An 18,898-nucleotide genomic window follows, 5' to 3' on the forward strand; every position below is an offset into this window, starting at 1 on the left:
CAATCAAAGCAATACACAATTAAAACAATCTGCAATCCTCTAAATGCTGCTTCTGCAATCCTGATGACTTTATGCTTTAGCATATACCAAATATAATGTACTGCCACACTGGAAACTAAAAGCTATTTTATCACTCTTATTAACACCCTCTTACACAGTCCCCATTATCTATTTTCTACCTTTAACTCTCTACTTCGTCCTTCATTACCTCCCCCTCACTTACTGCCCAGGAGATCACTAATTACTTCAAAAATAAGATTGATACAATGCATGATGAGATCTCTGCTGTACAGACATCTCCCTCACCTTACACTCCTTGTCCACCTACACCATCAATACCTCCCTCATTTAACCCACCTACTATAGAGGAAGTCATTAACTTTTTTCTAACGCCCACCTAACCACCTGTCCCTGGACCCCGCAAATACTATGGTCACCCTCTGGCTCTATCCTACACTCTTTAATCTCTCCCTTTCTACTGACATCTTCCCCAACCCTCTAAAACATGCACTAATAACCCCCATACTTAAAAAGTCCTCACTGGACCCCACTAATGTTAACAACCTAACATCTATCTACTTACTCCCATTTGCCTTCAAACTCCTTGAACTTCTAATCTACAACTGGCTGATCTGCCACCTTATTGAGAATAACCTTCTTGATCCCCTTCTTTCTGGATTCCACCCACAACACTCCACAGAAAACGCTCTCCTTAAACTCACAATAACTTACTAACAGCTAAAACCAATGGTCATTATTTCATTCTCTTACTCGTGGACCTCTCCCCTGGATTTTTTTACAGTTGACCACCCCCTCCTCCTCAAGAATCTGTACTTCCTTGGTCTCTACGACTATAGTCTCAATTTTTTGCATCTTACCTATCTCACCGTACCCTCAGTGTCACCTACAACTCTACTTCCTCCTCTCCTTCTCCTCTTACTGTCGGGGTCCCCCAAGGTTATATCCTTGGACATCCCCTATTCTCAATATACACCTCCTCCCTGGGGCAGCTGATAGCTTCACATAGTTTCTTATATAATTTCTATGCTGATAATACCCAAATATATCTCTCTACCACATAGCTCACCCCATCAGTTTACAAATGCATCACTGATTTACTAACAGACATATCAGACTGGATGTCCAACCACTTCCTCAAACTCAATCTATCCAAAACCAAGTTCTTAATATTTCTTCCCCCTCGTACCCCCTCCCCTGACTTCTCTGTCAAGATCAATGGCACAACTATCAGTCTGTCTCCGCATGCCAGGGTGCTAGGGGTAACCCTGGACTCTGAACTGTCCTTTTAGGCCCTCAGCCAATTCTGTCCAAATCATGCTGCCCTCTCTGCCAATCCCTCCACTGGATTCTGCTCACCCAATGAATACAATTCAAAGTACTAACAGCAACTTACAAAGCCATCTACAACTCTGCCCCAGCTACATCCCTAATCTGGTCTCAAAATATCATCCAAACTGCTCTCTTCAATCCTCCTAAGACCTCCTGCTTTCTAGCTCCCTTGTCACCTCCTCGCAATGCTCACCTCCACGACTCTTCCATCCTTTAAAGCTCCCTACCCCAATCTGTCTGACTATCTCCTAATCTCTCCAACAGCTCATCCTCCCCGGTTATTACCTTTTGCATCACTCGACCTTCCCTCTTGAAAGCTCTAACGAGCAGGACCCTCTGATTCCTCTTGTGCCAAATTGTATTGTAACTGTACTGTTTGCCCTCATGTTGTAAAGTGCTGAGCAAACTGTGGGCGCTATATATAAATCCTGTATAATGATAATAATAATCATATTAACCCCCCTGGCGGTATTCCTGAGTCTGACTCGGGGTTACATTTTTGTGCTGCGATTGGTAACCCCGAGTCAGACTCGGGCTCGCCTCGCAGAATCCACAGGCATGGTTTACTTACCTTGTCCCTAGATCCAGCAATGCCGCCGCGCAGTGTGAGCGAGCGGGACCTCGCTCGATTCACACAGTGCCTCTGTGTGCCGCCGATCTCCGTTCCCTGCGACATTACGACGCACGGGAGTAGAGAACGGCGCCAAATTCAAAAAGGTAAACAAACACCTTACATACAGTATACTGTAATCTTATAGATTACAGTACTGTATGTAAAAAATACACACACCCCTTGTCCCTAGTTGTCTGCCCAGTGCCCTACATGTTCTTTTGTATAATAAAAAACTGTTCTTTCTGCCTGCAAACTGTAGATTGTCCATAGCAACCAAAAGTGTCCCTTTATGTCAAAAATGGTTTTAGAGCAGCTAGAAAACAGCGATAATAAATTATAATCACTTGCATAATTGTACGATAGCGATTTGTGGGGAAATTTGTCATAAAAAAATAAAAGTAATGACAGCGACAATTCTGCAACTGAGCAAATTTCAGTGATTTTGAGTTGATTACGTTATTAAATAATTTTTATTATAATTATATTATTATTTGTTATAATTATTTATAATTATTTATTATATTATAATTTATAATTTTTTTTTTTTTAATCATACCGGGGATGCCTACTAGACTCTTGTTTGGTCAGATTTAAGTGAGTTATTCCTAAAAATGACAGGCCTACAATATAAAATGCCAAATTTTCTTGCAAATAATGGTACCGCTTTCAGTACTTTTTTTCTGAAATAATCATACCGCCAGGGAGGTTAATAATGTATCATTTATCTCCTTTGTCACTTTTTATCAAAGTGAAAAATAAATTTTATTTAAAAGGTCCACATAAGATAATAATTGTAAAATGTTGTACAATTTTAAACATTATCTGCCTGTAACACTGCATATGAAAGTATCATTACATGACTGTTCATCATTTACTACAAAATATATTTATAAAATGATCACATTGTAAAGTTGGCGTAAAGTCAGAAAGTGGCTTTGCCATTTTGCTGCCCCTGTTTACTACTGTAAAAAAAGAACACCAAGATACTTGTGACCTGGAGTATTCATCTGCTTGATTTTTGTTGTAGAAAAATTGTATTATGCTTTCCAAGTTTTCCAATAGAAAACAAAGGCATACATTGCGGTCAAATACAGGGAAATGGCACAAATAATGGGACAAGAAAAGCACACTGTATCAAAGGTTGCAAGGGAATGGTGGCCCATATTAGAGGTTAGAGGTTAGAGGTAAAATACCAAACCCAACAGTTTGCATAAAAATCTCAGTTGAGAAAATCAGTACGATACATCAGGTGGAGAGTGCTGCTCTCCATGGATAATATTCAAAATTACAATGTGCCACAATGGGTACTGCCCCCCCTCCCAAAAAAAGGGGGGAAGAAGTCAGAATAGTTTCAGGGGAGACTTGCCTCAGAGGAAGGAGGAAATAGGAAGAAAGAGGGTAACAGAAGTTGGGGAGGGGCTGGAGAAGTCTCTCCCACAGGGTTCAGCCAGAGCATTGCACCAGCAAGTTGCTAGACTAGGTCAAATTGAGAGCAAGGTCCTGTCCATGGGTATTATAGGTGATTCAAGGATCCCAAACTTTGCGAAAGTTGGTTTAGGTGTCCTCTAGAATGGAGGTGGGCTTCTCATGTACCATCTCGCCCATGAACCTCTGATGAACTTCATCAAAATTCAGAAACAGTTGTTCCCATGCTTTAGCCAGGGTTTGCCGGGCAGCTAGGAACACAAACTCTGCCAGCTTCCTCTGGTTCCTAGCCAATGAGGGCATGGGTCAACTACTGTACTTGATTTTTGATCAGTAAGATGTTAGTGAAAGCATATTTCTTATAGTAGCTTTTAATAATCTGTTTGTTTACAGTACATACAACAAGTTAATTATACTCTCCAAACAAATAGTAAAAATAATACCTTTAAATTCAGTAAAAGTTCAGCTTCTATTTTTTTTTTGTTGTCAATGCTTAATTGAACAATCTGAAGTTATAAGCTGATTGGCTATCATGTACAGCTGCATTTGGTTTTGCACTCTCCAGTTTTAGTAAATCAACTACTGATAATTAAATCTGGAGCACTGCAAATTAATGAATTTATATTTACCTGAATACTTTAATTTACCATTAACCTGTTTGATCTGCAGATAATTGTGAAATTTAGAATGCCCTGCAGAATGAGAACATCTTTTTGGAGTTAAAAAAAATTCAGTTTGCCAATTTACCAATTTGTATGTTTTTATGCTGATTGGATCATTGGCTGTTTCCAGGACATTAACATATTGGAACCTCATAAAACCAAGTCTTTCAGTTCTGGTTTGTAAATATTTTGCCTCTTAGTTCAAATACCATGCTATAGCAACCATTCAACAACCATTTTTTTTTTAAATAGCTAAAATTGGATTGTTTGCTTTGAGTAAAAAAATGAATTGTTCCTTATACCGGTACTTACTGGTTACACCAAACACTCATTTTATTATCCATAATTGACCAACTACATATGCTGCATCAATTTGATCCAAAAGGAAGAACATGACTGATCTATATGCAAACATGTGAGTAATCAAGTAGAAGCATGTAGTAGGTCACTGCACATATAAAAGTCAATTCTATAAAAATGGCATAAATGTTATCACATAGCATAATAGCTAATTAGAATATTCCCACTATTACAAATCTTCCCACATGGAATTAAACCATATCAGCATGATAGCTTTTTCTAAAAAAAAAATTGACACTGACCTCAAATTTTCTTAACTTAGTGTCATAGTCTTGAAGAAATATTACTATGGCAGTAACTTAATTTCACACTATGTTGTAATAGGAAAAACAACTAATTTTGCACATAACAAATTAAACTTTCACTATATTAGCATTATGATTCTGTTCCAAAGATAAAGTTTTATATTAGTGCTTTCAATCCATTTCTTACATTTTTTTATTTTAAGTATTATATATTTTTGCATGTAATTATTTTACAGGTTTTCAGGTAATTTGCCTTAGAACATTCAAGCTATTTTATACTGCTTGATTAAGTTTTTGTTCAGTGAGACGTTAAGTAAAAGCACACTCCCCCTCCCCCTATAGTAGCTTTTTTAAGTAACTGCTTAATGGTAATAGGATTAAAATCATTAAGCAGTGACAGAAGTGTGGCTAACATGCTAGTTAAGTTGTCTATTAAATTACTTGGTCTGGTATTTTTCCCTGAAATCTTTAATGGTCTTATTTTTCCTACAGGAATACACAATGGATGTTTTTTTCCGGCAGACATGGATTGACGAACGGCTAAAATTTGATGGTCCTACAGAAATACTTAGGTTAAATAATTTAATGGTCAGTAAGATTTGGACACCAGACACTTTTTTTAGAAATGGGAAAAGGTCAATCTCTCATAATATGACGACACCCAATAAACTGTTCCGAATTATGCAGAATGGAACAATCCTCTATACTATGAGGTAAGAAAGGGCATTACCCCAAGTAATAAATGTGTTACTGAACTTGGTTACAATTTGCCAAGTACCTAAAACCCATCAAATGCTTGCACATTTTTTTTTTTTACATTATCACATCCAACGTACCAAATCACCCTTAAATGTCATCATAGTCTCTCATGGCTTTAAACTTTAGCTGACCTTGATAATTAGTGTAATAAGCCAGAGAAAAAATAGGTCAGCTGGAATGACTTTTGATATTGTGGCCCTCCCATTTAATTAATATTCCAAAGTACAGTGTTTGTGCACTTTGTGAGTCTAAATAATACTGATAGTTGGCTCAGACTGAATCACAAAGGGATATAACCCTATAGGGTTGCAGCCTACAATTGAAATTGAATCTGATGTAGAAAAAAATTGCAATACAAAACATGCTACTGTATTTACAACACTATGTGATGCAACATTATTTAACCACTTAAGCCCCGGACCATTTTGCAGCTAAAGGACCTGGCCCCTTTTTGCGATTCGGCACTGCGTCGCTTTAACTGACAATTGCGCGGACGTGCAACGTGGCTCCCAAACAAAATTGGCGTCCTTTTTTTCCCACAAATAGAGCTTTCTTTTGGTGGTATTTTATCACCTCTGCGGTTTTTATTTTTTTGCGCTATAAACAAAAATAGAGCGACAATTTTGAAAAACTTCTATATTTTTTACTTTTTGCTATAATAAATATCCCCAAAAAATCTATAAATTATTTTTTTTTCCTCAGTTTAGGCCGATACGTATATCGGCGTGAGGCGGTCCTTAATCGGTTGACATTCAGTCCAGTGTGACATCATCCAAACAAAATGTAAACAATTTATCAAATGCAATTTAGTGCAATTAACTTATAACTAATAAAATTGGTATAAATAACATACTATTAATTTTCTTGTTCAAATATTTTATTGAGTACATTTCAATGTAAACAAAAGCAATGCACATGACAAAAAGGTTAAATCAGAAAAAATTGAACAGAACATTTGACATAAGCAGGTAGGAGATAGCTATTTCTATCTAAGTAGTCCTATGCAGCAGGCGTTGGAACATACTATTATTTTATCTGTTTGCTGAAATACAAGTAGTTCTAACTCAGCTTTTAATATAAAGGAAATACTGTACCTCTAACTAGTCCCTAGTGGCTTTACCCAATGTTTTTGTTATCTTTTAACACTATTAGGCTTATTATTCTTAATTGCCAGTGTTGTAATGTACTCATTTATACTTGCGTAAACATGCTTATAGATGAGTTAACAGGGGTATGTGAGTAAGTTACTGCACACTTTGTATTATGGCTCTGTACTCAATGCTGATCAAATCTGATCTTTACTTAGCTGTGTGCATAGTTCCATAGACAACAATGCCTCTCATTTTAAATCAGTACAAACATTGCAGCATTTTATTTTCCTGTGTGCAGGAGGCCTTAGAAGTGAGGGATATTTCCAGATGTAATTAACTAACTGAAATGGCCTGCAGCATCAGGCAAGGAAATACCTCACCTCTTGCTTGTACTGTGCAGCTAGACTTAAAGGCTAAGTTCACATTTTTTCCTAAATTCCAGTTTCCATACGTACCTATATACCATTAATGTATCTCTGCTGCATAAAAGAAAACACTTGCTTTGTATTCTAGGACAGGATTACCTCAGCCTCTCCTTTTTCCGATAGAAAACTCTTTCATTACTTCCTGCTATCTGACCATTAGCACCTGAAAACCATTAGAAGGAAGTTGTTCAGCAGCTGACCTCATTAAAACACACTCTGCATCTGCCCTCCCCCTCCAAAAGATTGTTCCCACCCACCTCTGTAGTTTCATGCTTTTGCAATGCAGACATTATAAGTGATCACTGTTCTCCCTCTTTGTATACAAAGCTATAATCGGTTTTATACCTTCTTCTTGCATAGATTGTTCATTTGGCAGTGTGTGCAGGAACTTAGTGATCACACAACAGCCTATGTTGAACAGAGCTGTAGTATTGAAAACAGGATAGGTGTGTTCCTAAAAATCTGTAAATCTCACTCAACACTATAGAGTCTGACCATGCATTCACCTTTAGATGTCCTCTCAAATATGGCGTGTAAGAGCATGCCTGAGTGGATACAGATTGATTAGGTGAGTCCTCCAATTATATTGTTTCGGTAAATCTAAAGGAGGTTGCACAGAGATTGTACAATCATATTGTGTAGTGTATGGCCACCTATATACACAAAAAAAGAATAATTATAATTTTGGTGGAATTATTTGTTAATGGCGCCCCAAATGTGGAAGCATACGTGAATTTTGTCAAGTGCACAAATATGCGATAAACGTAAGGCAAAAAAATTGAAAACTGAAACACATCAAAATGTCCCATGAGCTACTTTGCTGCACTTGTCATTAGTAGGGCAGTCTATTGAAATCAATAGGCTGGCCTATGCATGTCACGGGAAAAATACACCAAAAAAATGCCCTCCCAATATGATGGAGGGAATAGGGCCTATAAGTGATATTTGTTTATTTACACCTTCCCCTCTCTGAAATGGACATGGATTACAAGAACATTAACAGCTGAATGTCTCCCTTCCATCAACTTGTATAAACCTGGCCATGCACTATGCAATTGTACAATCTCTATACAATTTCTTTTAGATTTACAAAAACTGTGTAATGGGAGAACCCACCTAAACAATCCATTCGGTTGTTAACAAATCAAGCAGGCCCTTGCACTACATAGTTGATGATAGATCTAAAGGAGATTTTACATCCAGATTTTATCATGTATAGCCATCTTAAAGGAAGAAATAAGAAAGCGGATGGAAATAAAAAGAGTTGATGGAGGTCTGGTCCAGAGTAGTAAACATGCTTTATTATGTGATGCATAGGGGAGTGCATAATGGGATATGAAGTTTCCCAGAAGGTTACACTTATGATACAGGAAGCCAGCTTAAAGTTGAACAGAGAGGAGAAAATCCAAAGCTTCCGTGGACAAGGTAAGTGAGAGAACACACTGGGATGGCTGGGCAGAAAAAACATAAGAAAGGGCATCTTAGGGGGGCATCGTATGTTAGATCGTTCGTCGAATTACGTAAGTTTTGGGCTGTTTGCGCCAAATTCGAGTGGCGTGTCTCGGCCCATAATTCACTGCGGCATCGCAGTGCATTGCTGGCTGATGATTGGCCAAGCATGCACTATGACCCGCATGCTTAGCCAATAACAGCGCACAAAAAACGGTGAGCCATAATTGGCCAAAGCAAGGTGGCTTTGGCCAATTATGGCTCAGGGGGTTTAGTACATGCCCCACACTATAAAATGCTGCCTGGAAGTCGGCCTGGAAGTCGGCCTTGTGTAGTGTGTTGGTGGTTTACAGAGAGAGAGAGTGTCATTTTTTTGGAGTTAGATAGAGCAGGCAGGCAGGCTAGTAAGTTAGAGTTACAGGCCCAGATTCTCAAAGGAGATACGACAGCATATCTCCAGATACGCCGTCGTATCTCTGAGTCTGAGCCGTCGTATCTATGCACCTGATTCTTAGAATCAGTTACGCATAGATTTGTATTAGATCCGACCGACATAAGTCTCTTACGCCGTCGGATCTTAACTGCATATTTACGCTGGCCGCTAGGGGCGTGTACGCTGATTTACGCCTAGAAATATGTAAATCATCTAGATACGCAAATTCACGAACATACGCCCGTCCGACACAGTACAGATACGTCGTTTACGTTAGGCTTTTCCCAGTGTAAAGTTACCCTTGCTATATGAGGCATACATGCAGCGTACCAATGTTAAATATGGACGTCGTTCCTGCATCAAATTTTGAAAATTTTACGTCGTTTGCGTAAGTCGTTTGCGAATACGGCTGGGCGTCATTTACGTTCACGTCGAAAGCATTGGCTTCTTGCGGGTTAATTTGGAGCATGCGCACTGGGATATTTTCACCGACGGCGCATGCGCCGTTCGTAAAAAGCGTCATTTACGTGGGGTCACATAAAATTAACATAACACACGCCCACATCTACCACATTTGAATTAGGCGGGCTTACGCCGGCCTATTTACGCTACGCCGCTGCAACTTTCGTTTGAGAATACGGCACTTGCCTGTAAAAGTTGCGGAGGCGTAACGTAAATAGGATATGTTACGCCCGCACAAAGATACGCCATTCTACGTGAATCTGGGCCACAGTGTGTAGAGGATATATATGCATCCCAGGTGTTGTATATATATTTATACACTGTATAGTTTGGCTAGATCCGCTCTTCCTAATTTACTGACAGGCAGGTGATTGTGCTAGCTGCAGTATTCTCACATGGTGTACTGTCTGTGTCCTCTGTACAGTGTGCACCTAAAGCTACGTCAATAGATTTGCTGGTGTTTCTCATAATAATTCCTAAAGGCAGTAGAGCTGCACGATTCTGGAAAAAAATATATATATGTATATATATATATGTGTGTGTGTAAATAAAAAAGAAAATCACAAAAATAAAAATGCATGCTAACAAAAGCACCATGCATTTTGGTGCAGCGGCATTAAAAAAATAAAATAAAAAAAAGACCCATGCACTTTGGTGCTATTGAGGTGTGGCAGGCAGTTCATTCTCAAATTAATAGGCTGTTCTGCAGTAGGGATGAGCTTCGTGTTCGAGTCAAACTCACGTTTGACTCGAACATCGTATGTTCGACAGTTCATGGAAATACGAACGTTACGGGCCGTTCGTGCCAAATTCGAGTGGCGCGTCACGGCCCATAATTCACTGCGGCATCGCAATCCATTGCTGGCTGATGATTGGCCAAGCATGCACTATGACCCGCAAGCTTGGACAATCACAGTGCGCAAAAAACAGAGAGCCATAATTGGCCAAAGCCAGGGTGGCTTTGGCCAATTATGGCTAAGGGCGTTTAGTACACGCCCCACACTATAAAAGGCCGCCTGCAGGTCGGCCTTGTGTAGTGTGTTGCGGCAGTGGTTAGAGACAGAGAGAGAGTGTCATTTTTTCTAGGTAGATAGAGCAGGCAGGCTAGTCAGTTAAAGTTACAGGCCTAGATTCACGTAGGGAGGCGTAAGTTTTGGCGGGCGTAGCGTATCGTATTTATGCTACGCCACCGCAACTTAGAGAGGCAAGTGCTGTATTCACAAAGCACTTGCGTCCTCAGTTACGGTGGCATAGCGTAAATGTGCCGGCGTAAGTGCGCCTAATTCAAATTGTGAAGAGGTGGGCGTGTTTTATGTAAATAAAGCATGACCCCACGTAAATTACGCTTTGAAAGAACGGCGCATGTGCCGTCCGTGGACGTATCCCAGTGCGCATGCGTCGGATAGAATGCCTAAGATACGTCGAACACTGCCTATGGCGTGAACGTAACTTACGCACAGCCCTATTCGCGTACGACTTACGCAAACGACGTAACAAGATACGCTTGTTCCGACGTCCATACTTTGTATGGGCTGTGCCACCTAGAGACCTGCTTTATCTTTACGCCGGCGTATGTCTTACGTAAACGGTGTAACTAAATGCGACCGGCGCACGTACGTTCGTGAATCTAGCTCATTTGCATATTCGACGCGGAAATCAACGGAAGCGCCACCTAGCGGCCAGCGTAAATATGCACCCCAAGATACGACGGAGTAGGAGACTTACGCCGCTCGTATCTTGGCCAAATCTATGCATAACTGATTCTATGAATCAGGCGCATAGATACAACGGCAGCCATTCGGACTTACAATGGTCTGGAGATACGCCGTCGTAAGTCTTTAAGAATCTGGGCCACAGTGTGCCCGTGTCCTCTGCAGTTTGCACCTAAATCTACGTGGTGTGTACTGCCTGTGTCCTCTGCAGTGTGCACCATAAAGATATGTGGTGTGTGTACTGCCTTTGTCCTCTGCAGTTTGCACCTAAAGCTACGTAGTGTGTGTACTGCCTTTGTCCTCTGCAGTTTGCACCTAAAGCTACTTGGTGTGTACTGCCCGTGTCCTCTGCAGTTTGCACCTAAAGCTACGTGGTGTGTACTGCCCGTGTCCTCTGCAGTTTGCACCTAAAGGTATGTAGTGTGTGTACTGCCTTTGTCCTCTGCAGTTTGCATCTAAAGCTACTTGATGTGTACTGCCCGTGTCCTCTGCAGTTTGCACCTAAAGCTACGTAGTGTGTACTGCCTGTGTCCTCTGCAGTGTTCACCATAAAGCTATGTAGTGTGTGTACTGCCCGTGTCCTCTGCAGTTTGCACCTAAAGCTACATAGTGTGTACTGCCTGTGTCTTCTGCAGTGTGCACCATAAAGCTACGTGATGTGTGTACTGCCTTTGTCCTCTGCAGTTTGCACCTAAACCTATGTAGTGTGTGTACTGCCTTTATCCTCTGCTGTTTGCACCTACAATAGGTGTTTGTGATATTGTGTTTTTAGCACGACAGCATCGCGCTGATTCTCGGCGACATGGTGCCGAGATCTCGCCGACATCTCGCACTCACTGGAATAGTGACAGCACATCCCAGCAAGCGCGTCATAGAAGCGACGGGAGATCCGACTTGGATTCCCGCCAATTCTACACGTGTGCGGCGTTTGTTATGAATCCTGAGGGGGAAGTCCCCGCCGGATTTTAAATAAAAATCCGGCATGGGTTCCCCCCTCAGGAGCATACCGGGCCCTTAGGTCTGTTATGGGTTGTAAGGAGAGCACCCCCTACGCCGAAAAAACGGCGTAGGGGGGTCCCCCTACAATCCATACCAGACCCGTATCCAAAGCACGCTACCCGGCCGGTTAGGAAGGGAGTGGGGACGAGCGAGCGCCCCCCCCCCCTCCTGAGCCTTACCGGGCTGCATGCCCTCAACATGGGGGGGTTGGGTGCTCTGGGGCAGGGGGGCGCACTGCGGCCCCCCCACCCCAGAGTACCCTGTCCCCATGTTGATGAGGACAGGGCCCCTTCCCGACAACCCTGGCCGTTGGTTGTCGGGGTATGCGGGTGGGAGGCTTATCGGAATCTGGGAGCCCCCTTTAATAAGGGGGCCCCCAGATACCGGCCCCCCACCCTAAGTGAATGAGTATGGGGTACATCGTACCCCTACCCATTCACCTGCAAGAAAAGTGGTAAAAACACAAATAAACCACACAGGGTATTAAAATATTTTATTAGTCTGCTCCGGAGGCCTCCCCTGTCTTCTTTAGTTCTTTTACCAGGGGAGGCTTCTTCTTCCGATTTCCGGGGGTCTTCTCCTGCTCTCCGGGGTCTTCACCGCTCTTTTGTGACGTCTTCTCTGCTCCGGGGGTCTTCTCAGCTCTTCTGTGACGTCTTCTCCGCTCCGGGGGTCTTCTCAGCTCTGGGGGGGGTCTTCTTCTATATTTGCCGCTCTCCGCTCTTGACTCGGCGCACCCGGGTTCTTCCTCCCGCTGTCCGGTTCCTTCTCCTTCAGGGCTGGCCGCCGCTATACTGGCGGCGGTCAGTCCGCTCTTCTGTAACGTCATCTTCTTCTCTTCTCGTCTTCCGTCTTCTCCAGATGTTGACACGCCGGCCGGCTCTTCTCGCTGCAATGACGTGTGCCCGGCTTGCGTCGGATTTATATAGGCCTCACAGTCCCATCATGCTCTGGTAGGTACCACGTGGGTAGGTATCACATGGGTAGGTACCAGAGCATGATGGGACTGTGAGGCCTATATAAATCTGACGCAAGCCGGGCACACATCATTGCAGCGAGAATAGCCGGCCGGCGTGTCAACATCTGGAGAAGACGGAAGACGAGAAGAGAAGAAGATGATGTTACAGAAGAGCGGACTGACCGCTCTGCAGTTTGCACCTAAAGCTACGTGGTGTGTACTGCCCGTGTCCTCTGCAGTTTGCACCATAAAGATATGTGGTGTGTGTACTGCCTTTGTCCTCTGCAGTTTGCACCTAAAGCTATTTGGTGTGTACTGCCCGTGTCCTCTGCGGTTTGCACCTAAAGCTACGTGGTGTGTACTGCCCATGTCCTCTGCAGTTTGCATCTAAAGCTACGTAGTGTGTGTACTGCCTTTGTCCTCTGCAGTTTGCACCTAAAGCTACTTGGTGTGTACTGCCCGTGTCCTCTGCAGTTTGCACCTAAAGCTACGTGGTGTGTACTGCCCGTGTCCTCTGCAGTTTGCACATAAAGGTATGTAGTGTGTGTACTGCCTTTGTCCTCTGCAGTTTGCATCTAAAGCTACTTGATGTGTACTGCCCGTGTCCTCTGCAGTTTGCACCTAAAGCTACGTAGTGTGTACTGCCTGTGTCCTCTGCAGTGTTCACCATAAAGCTATGTAGTGTGTGTACTGCCCGTGTCCTCTGCAGTTTGCACCTAAAGCTACATAGTGTGTACTGCCTGTGTCTTCTGCAGTGTGCACCATAAAGCTACGTGATGTGTGTACTGCCTTTGTCCTCTGCAGTTTGCACCTAAACCTATGTAGTGTGTGTACTGCCTTTATCCTCTGCTGTTTGCACCTACAGTTGGTGTTTGTGATATTGTGTTTTTAGCACGACAGCATCGCGCTGATTCTCGGCGACACGGTGCCGAGATCTCGCCGACATCTCGCACTCACTGGAATAGTGACAGCACATCCCAGCAAGCGCATCATAGAAGCGACGGGAGATCCGACTTGGATTCCCGCCAATTCTACACGTGTGCGGCGTTTGTTATGAATCCTGAGGGGGAAGTCCCCGCCGGATTTTAAATAAAAATCCGGCATGGGTTCCCCCCTCAGGAGCATACCGGGCCCTTAGGTCTGTTATGGGTTGTAAGGAGAGCACCCCCTACGCCGAAAAAACGGCGTAGGGGGGTCCCCCTACAATCCATACCAGACCCGTATCCAAAGCACGCTACCCGGCCGGTCAGGAAGGGAGTGGGGACGAGCGAGCGCCCCCCCCCTCCTGAGCCTTACCGGGCTGCATGCCCTCAACATGGGGGGGTTGGGTGCTCTGGGGCAGGGGGGCGCACTGCGGCCCCCCCACCCCAGAGTACCCTGTCCCCATGTTGATGAGGACAGGGCCCCTTCCCGACAACCCTGGCCGTTGGTTGTCGGGGTATGCGGGTGGGAGGCTTATCGGAATCTGGGAGCCCCCTTTAATAAGGGGGCCCCCAGATACCGGCCCCCCACCCTAAGTGAATGAGTATGGGGTACATCGTACCCCTACCCATTCACCTGCAAGAAAAGTGGTAAAAACACAAATAAACCACACAGGGTATTAAAATATTTTATTAGTCTGCTCTGGAGGCCTCCCCTGTCTTCTTTAGCTCTTTTACCAGGGGAGGCTTCTTCTTCCGATTTCCGGGGGTCTTCTCCTGCTCTCCGGGGTCTTCACCGCTCTTTTGTGACGTCTTCTCTGCTCCGGGGGTCTTCTCAGCTCTTCTGTGACGTCTTCTCCGCTCCGGGGGTCTTCTCAGCTCTGGGGGGGGTCTTCTTCTATATTCGCCGCTCTCCGCTCTTGACTCGGCGCACCCGGGTTCTTCCTCCCGCTGTCCGGTTCCTTCTCCTTCAGGGCTGGCCGCCGCTATACTGGCGGCGGTCAGTCCGCTCTTCTGTAACGTCATCTTCTTCTCTTCTCGTCTTCCGTCTTCTCCAGATGTTGACACGCCGGCCGGCTCTTCTCGCTGCAATGACGTGTGCCCGGCTTGCGTCGGATTTATATAGGCCTCACAGTCCCATCATGCTCTGGTAGGTACCACGTGGGTAGGTATCACATGGGTAGGTACCAGAGCATGATGGGACTGTGAGGCCTATATAAATCTGACGCAAGCCGGGCACACATCATTGCAGCGAGAATAGCCGGCCGGCGTGTCAACATCTGGAGAAGACGGAAGACGAGAAGAGAAGAAGATGATGTTACAGAAGAGCGGACTGACCGCTCTGCAGTTTGCACCTAAAGCTACGTGGTGTGTACTGCCCGTGTCCTCTGCAGTTTGCACTTAAAGCTACGTAGTGTGTGTACTGCCTTTGTCCTCTGCAGTTTGCACCTAAAGCTACTTGGTGTGTACTGCCCGTGTCCTCTGCAGTTTGCACCTAAAGCTACGCAGTGTGTGTACTGCCCGTGTCCTCTGTAGTTTGCACCTAAAGCTACGTAGTTTGTACTGCCTGTGTCTTCTGCAGTATGCACCATAAAGCTACTGTCATGGTCTTACCTCTCTCCTGTCTCCTTCGTTTGACATGTGCTGGCGGCCATCTTGGTTTCTGGGTCTCTTGTAGCCTCCCACCCTGCGGCTCCTCCTTCCCACTGGGAGGAGCTGGATGCCTGGCTCATATATATATAGGAGGTCTGTGGCTCTGTTCCTTGCTTGGTCCTCCTGTGTTCACATGCTTCTAAGACTGCGCTGCTACTGGTTCCGATCCTGGATTCGTCTGACTACCCTTCTGGTTCCTGACCTCTGGCTTCGCAAGACTCTGCTTCGGGTTCACCATCCGTTTGGACTTTTGCTTTAATGCTTGATATTCAATAAAGCCTTCTTATTTTCACTTATCTCTTGTTGTACGTCTGGTTCATGGTTCCGTAACATTAGGACCAAGCCATGAATTTTGACGGTACAGGGCCATCCTCGCTACCCACGCTGGTTGCCAGACTTGATCAGCTGGAGTCCCTGTTGGGTCAGTTCGCCGTGGCGTTGCAAACCCTGCTTGAACGCACGGCTCATTTCGCTCCCGTTGCCGATGGGTCGGTTGTCGCTCCTGGGCCCGCTCCTACTGCCGCTCCGGTTGTTGCGCCAGAGTCTACCCCGACACCTGTTGTTGCGCCTGCGGTGTTTCGGGGTATGACCGGTTCTGCCCCCCTTCCACAGCGATTTGGGGGAGAGCCAACTCAGTGCCGAGGTTTCCTTAACCAAGTGGGCATTTATTTCGAGTTGCTGCCACATGCCTTTCCCACTGAGAGATCAAAGGTGGGGTTCTTGATCTCGCTGCTCTCGGACAAGGCCTTGGCCTGGGCCAGCCCTTTATGGGAGAACAACAATCCGGTGGTTGCCGAGTTTTCCGGTTTTGTTGCTACTCTTCGGAAGGTATTCGATGTGCCGGCTCACGCCGCCTCTGCTGCGAAGCTCCTTATGTCCGTCAGACAGGGTTCACGATCCGTAGCCGAATACGCCATTGAGTTTCGTACCCTGGCAGCAGAGGTAGGTTGGAATAATGAGGCTCTGGTCGCTGCTTTCTCTCATGGTCTCTCGGATGCCTTGAAGGATGAGGTTGCAGCTAAGGACCTACCAGTGGAGCTCGAGGCTCTTATTTCTTTCCTGATTTTGATTGACACCAGACTCAGGGAGAGACCTTCCTTTAAGGAGAGCCTGCGGAGGCCTCCTAACAGTTTGGCGCCTACGTTTGCTGTCCCACCCGTGCCTACCTCTCCTCCCACGCCTCCTGGTGTTGACTTGTCTGGGGGTGAACCCATGCAGCTGGGGTTTGCTCGCCTGTCCGAGGGAGAGAGGGTACTCCGGAGACGCGAGGGCCGATGCATGTACTGTGGTCTCGGTGGGCATTTTCGGTTGGCATGTCCGGACCGTCCGGGAAACGCTCGCACCTGAGATCCTGTCGGGGGCAGATCTTGGGTGGAGTCTCCTCGTCCCCGGTTTCCCGTGTTGATAAACCACTGATCACTGTTGTCCTCTCCTGGGTCGGGGGCTCGGTGACGACCCAGGCGTTGGTGGACTCTGGTGCTGGTGGTTTTTTCATTGATAGTGAGTTCGCTGCCGCCAATTCCATTCCTCTACAGGCTCGAGGTTCCCCGCTGGCTCTAGAGGCGATAGACGGCAGACCCCTCCAGCCGTCACACGTGACTCATGAGACCCTTCCAGTGGGGATAGCCATTGGTGCCGTTCACAGAGAGTCGGTCTGCTTCCAAGTTATTTCGTCTCCACACTACTCGGTGGTCTTGGGGTACCCCTGGCTCCAGAAGCATAATCCGACTTTCGACTGGAGATCGGCCGAGATCCTCTCATGGTCACCACAGTGTGGGGCTAAGTGCATCCATGGGCCTGTCAAGTTGCTGTGTACTTCCTCGGACTCTCTGTTGCCTCATGAATACGAGGAGTACCGGGATGTATTCGATAAGGTACGCGCAGTTGCCCTACCTCCGCACCGCCCATATGATTGTGCCATAGAGTTACAACCTGGTGCCGTTCCTCCTCGCGGCAGGGTCTATCCACTGTCGGTTGCGGAGAATGAGGCCATGGAGGAGTACGTGATGGAGGCGCTGTCCCGTGGTCACATTCGCAAATCCTCGTCCCCGGCAGGGGCTGGATTTTTCTTTGTGAAGAAGAAGGGCGGTGAGTTGAGGCCTTGCATCGATTACAGGGGCCTTAATCGCATCACGATCAAAAACGCTTACCCGATACCCTTGATTTCCGAGCTGTTCGACCGCCTTAAGGGGGCCACGGTCTTTACCAAACTCGACCTGAGGGCGGCATATAACCTGGTAAGGATCAAGGCGGGCGATGAGTGGAAGACCGCGTTTAACACCAGGACCGGTCATTATGAATCCTTGGTTATGCCCTTTGGGTTGTGCAATGCGCCCGCAGTCTTTCAGGAATTCATCAACGATGTTTTCCGTGACCTGTTGCAGCAGTGTGTGGTGGTCTATTTGGATGACATCTTGGTATACTCCGAGTCCATGGAGGCCCACATTCTGGATGTCAAGCGAGTGTTGCAACGGTTACGAGAGAACAAGCTGTTCGGTAAGCTTGAGAAATGCGAATTTCACCGTTCCCAGGTAACCTTCTTAGGTTACATCATTTCCGCTGAGGGGTTCTCCATGGACCCTGAGAAGGTTTCGGCTGTCTTACAGTGGCCTCAGCCCAGTGGTCTTCGTTCCTTGCAGCGCTTTTTGGGCTTCGCCAATTATTATCGGAAGTTCATCAGGACTTCTCCGTGCTGGCCAAGCCTCTCACGGATCTGACCAGGAAGGGCAGTAATTCCCAGGTCTGGCCGCTCGAGGCCATCCGGGCTTTTGAGGTCCTAAAATCCGCCTTTGTGTCGGCTCCGATTCTGTCTCATTCCAACCCTGGGTTGCCCTTTGTCCTCGAGGTGGACGCGTCTGAGACGGGAGTAGGCGCCCTTCTGTCTCAGCGTAGAACACCAGAGGGTCCGCTGCTTCCTTGTGGGTTTTACTCCCGGAAACTGTCACCCGCGGAGTGCAACTATCAGATTGGTGACAGGGAGTTATTGGCCATAGTGCAGGCTCTCAAAGAGTGGAGGCACTTGCTCGAGGGCTCGGTGGTTCCGGTTCTCATCCTGACGGACCACAAGAATCTGACCTACCTTTCTGAGGCCAAGAGATTGACACCACGTCAGGCCAGATGGGCTCTGTTCTTGTCACGTTTTAATTATGTGGTCTCCTACCTACCCGGTTCCAAGAACATCAGGGCGGATGCCTTATCACGGCAGTACTCCGAGCTGTCCAGGGAGGAATCTATACCGACTTCGGTCATACCTCCGAATCAGATCCTGGCCGCCATTCGCACCATCCTGACCTCTCCCCTTGGTGAGCAGATTTTGGCGGCTCAATCTGGTGCTCCCTCTGGGAGACCCAACGGCAGATGTTTTGTGCCTGAGGAGTTGCAC

General features: G+C 45.9%; 1 protein-coding gene across 3 annotated transcripts in view; it reads left to right on the forward strand.

The window, feature by feature from the left end:
- The window catches only part of GABRA6 (gamma-aminobutyric acid type A receptor subunit alpha6), a 102,606-nt gene that overhangs the window by 12,501 nt on the left and 71,207 nt on the right, over positions 1 to 18,898 (forward strand). For all 3 annotated transcript variants that reach the window (XR_005747971.1, XM_040344728.1, XM_040344727.1), the window contains exon 4: positions 5,148 to 5,368. Coding sequence is in view for 2 of the 3 variants with exons in the window: in XM_040344728.1 (XP_040200662.1) it covers positions 5,148 to 5,368 (221 nt within the window). In the remaining variant the exon portion in view is untranslated. The remainder of the gene's footprint in view (positions 1 to 5,147; positions 5,369 to 18,898) is intronic.

The sequence above is a fragment of the Rana temporaria genome, chromosome 3 (genome assembly GCF_905171775.1).
Source record: "Rana temporaria chromosome 3, aRanTem1.1, whole genome shotgun sequence".
In the NCBI taxonomy this organism is placed as follows: Eukaryota; Metazoa; Chordata; class Amphibia; order Anura; family Ranidae; genus Rana; species Rana temporaria.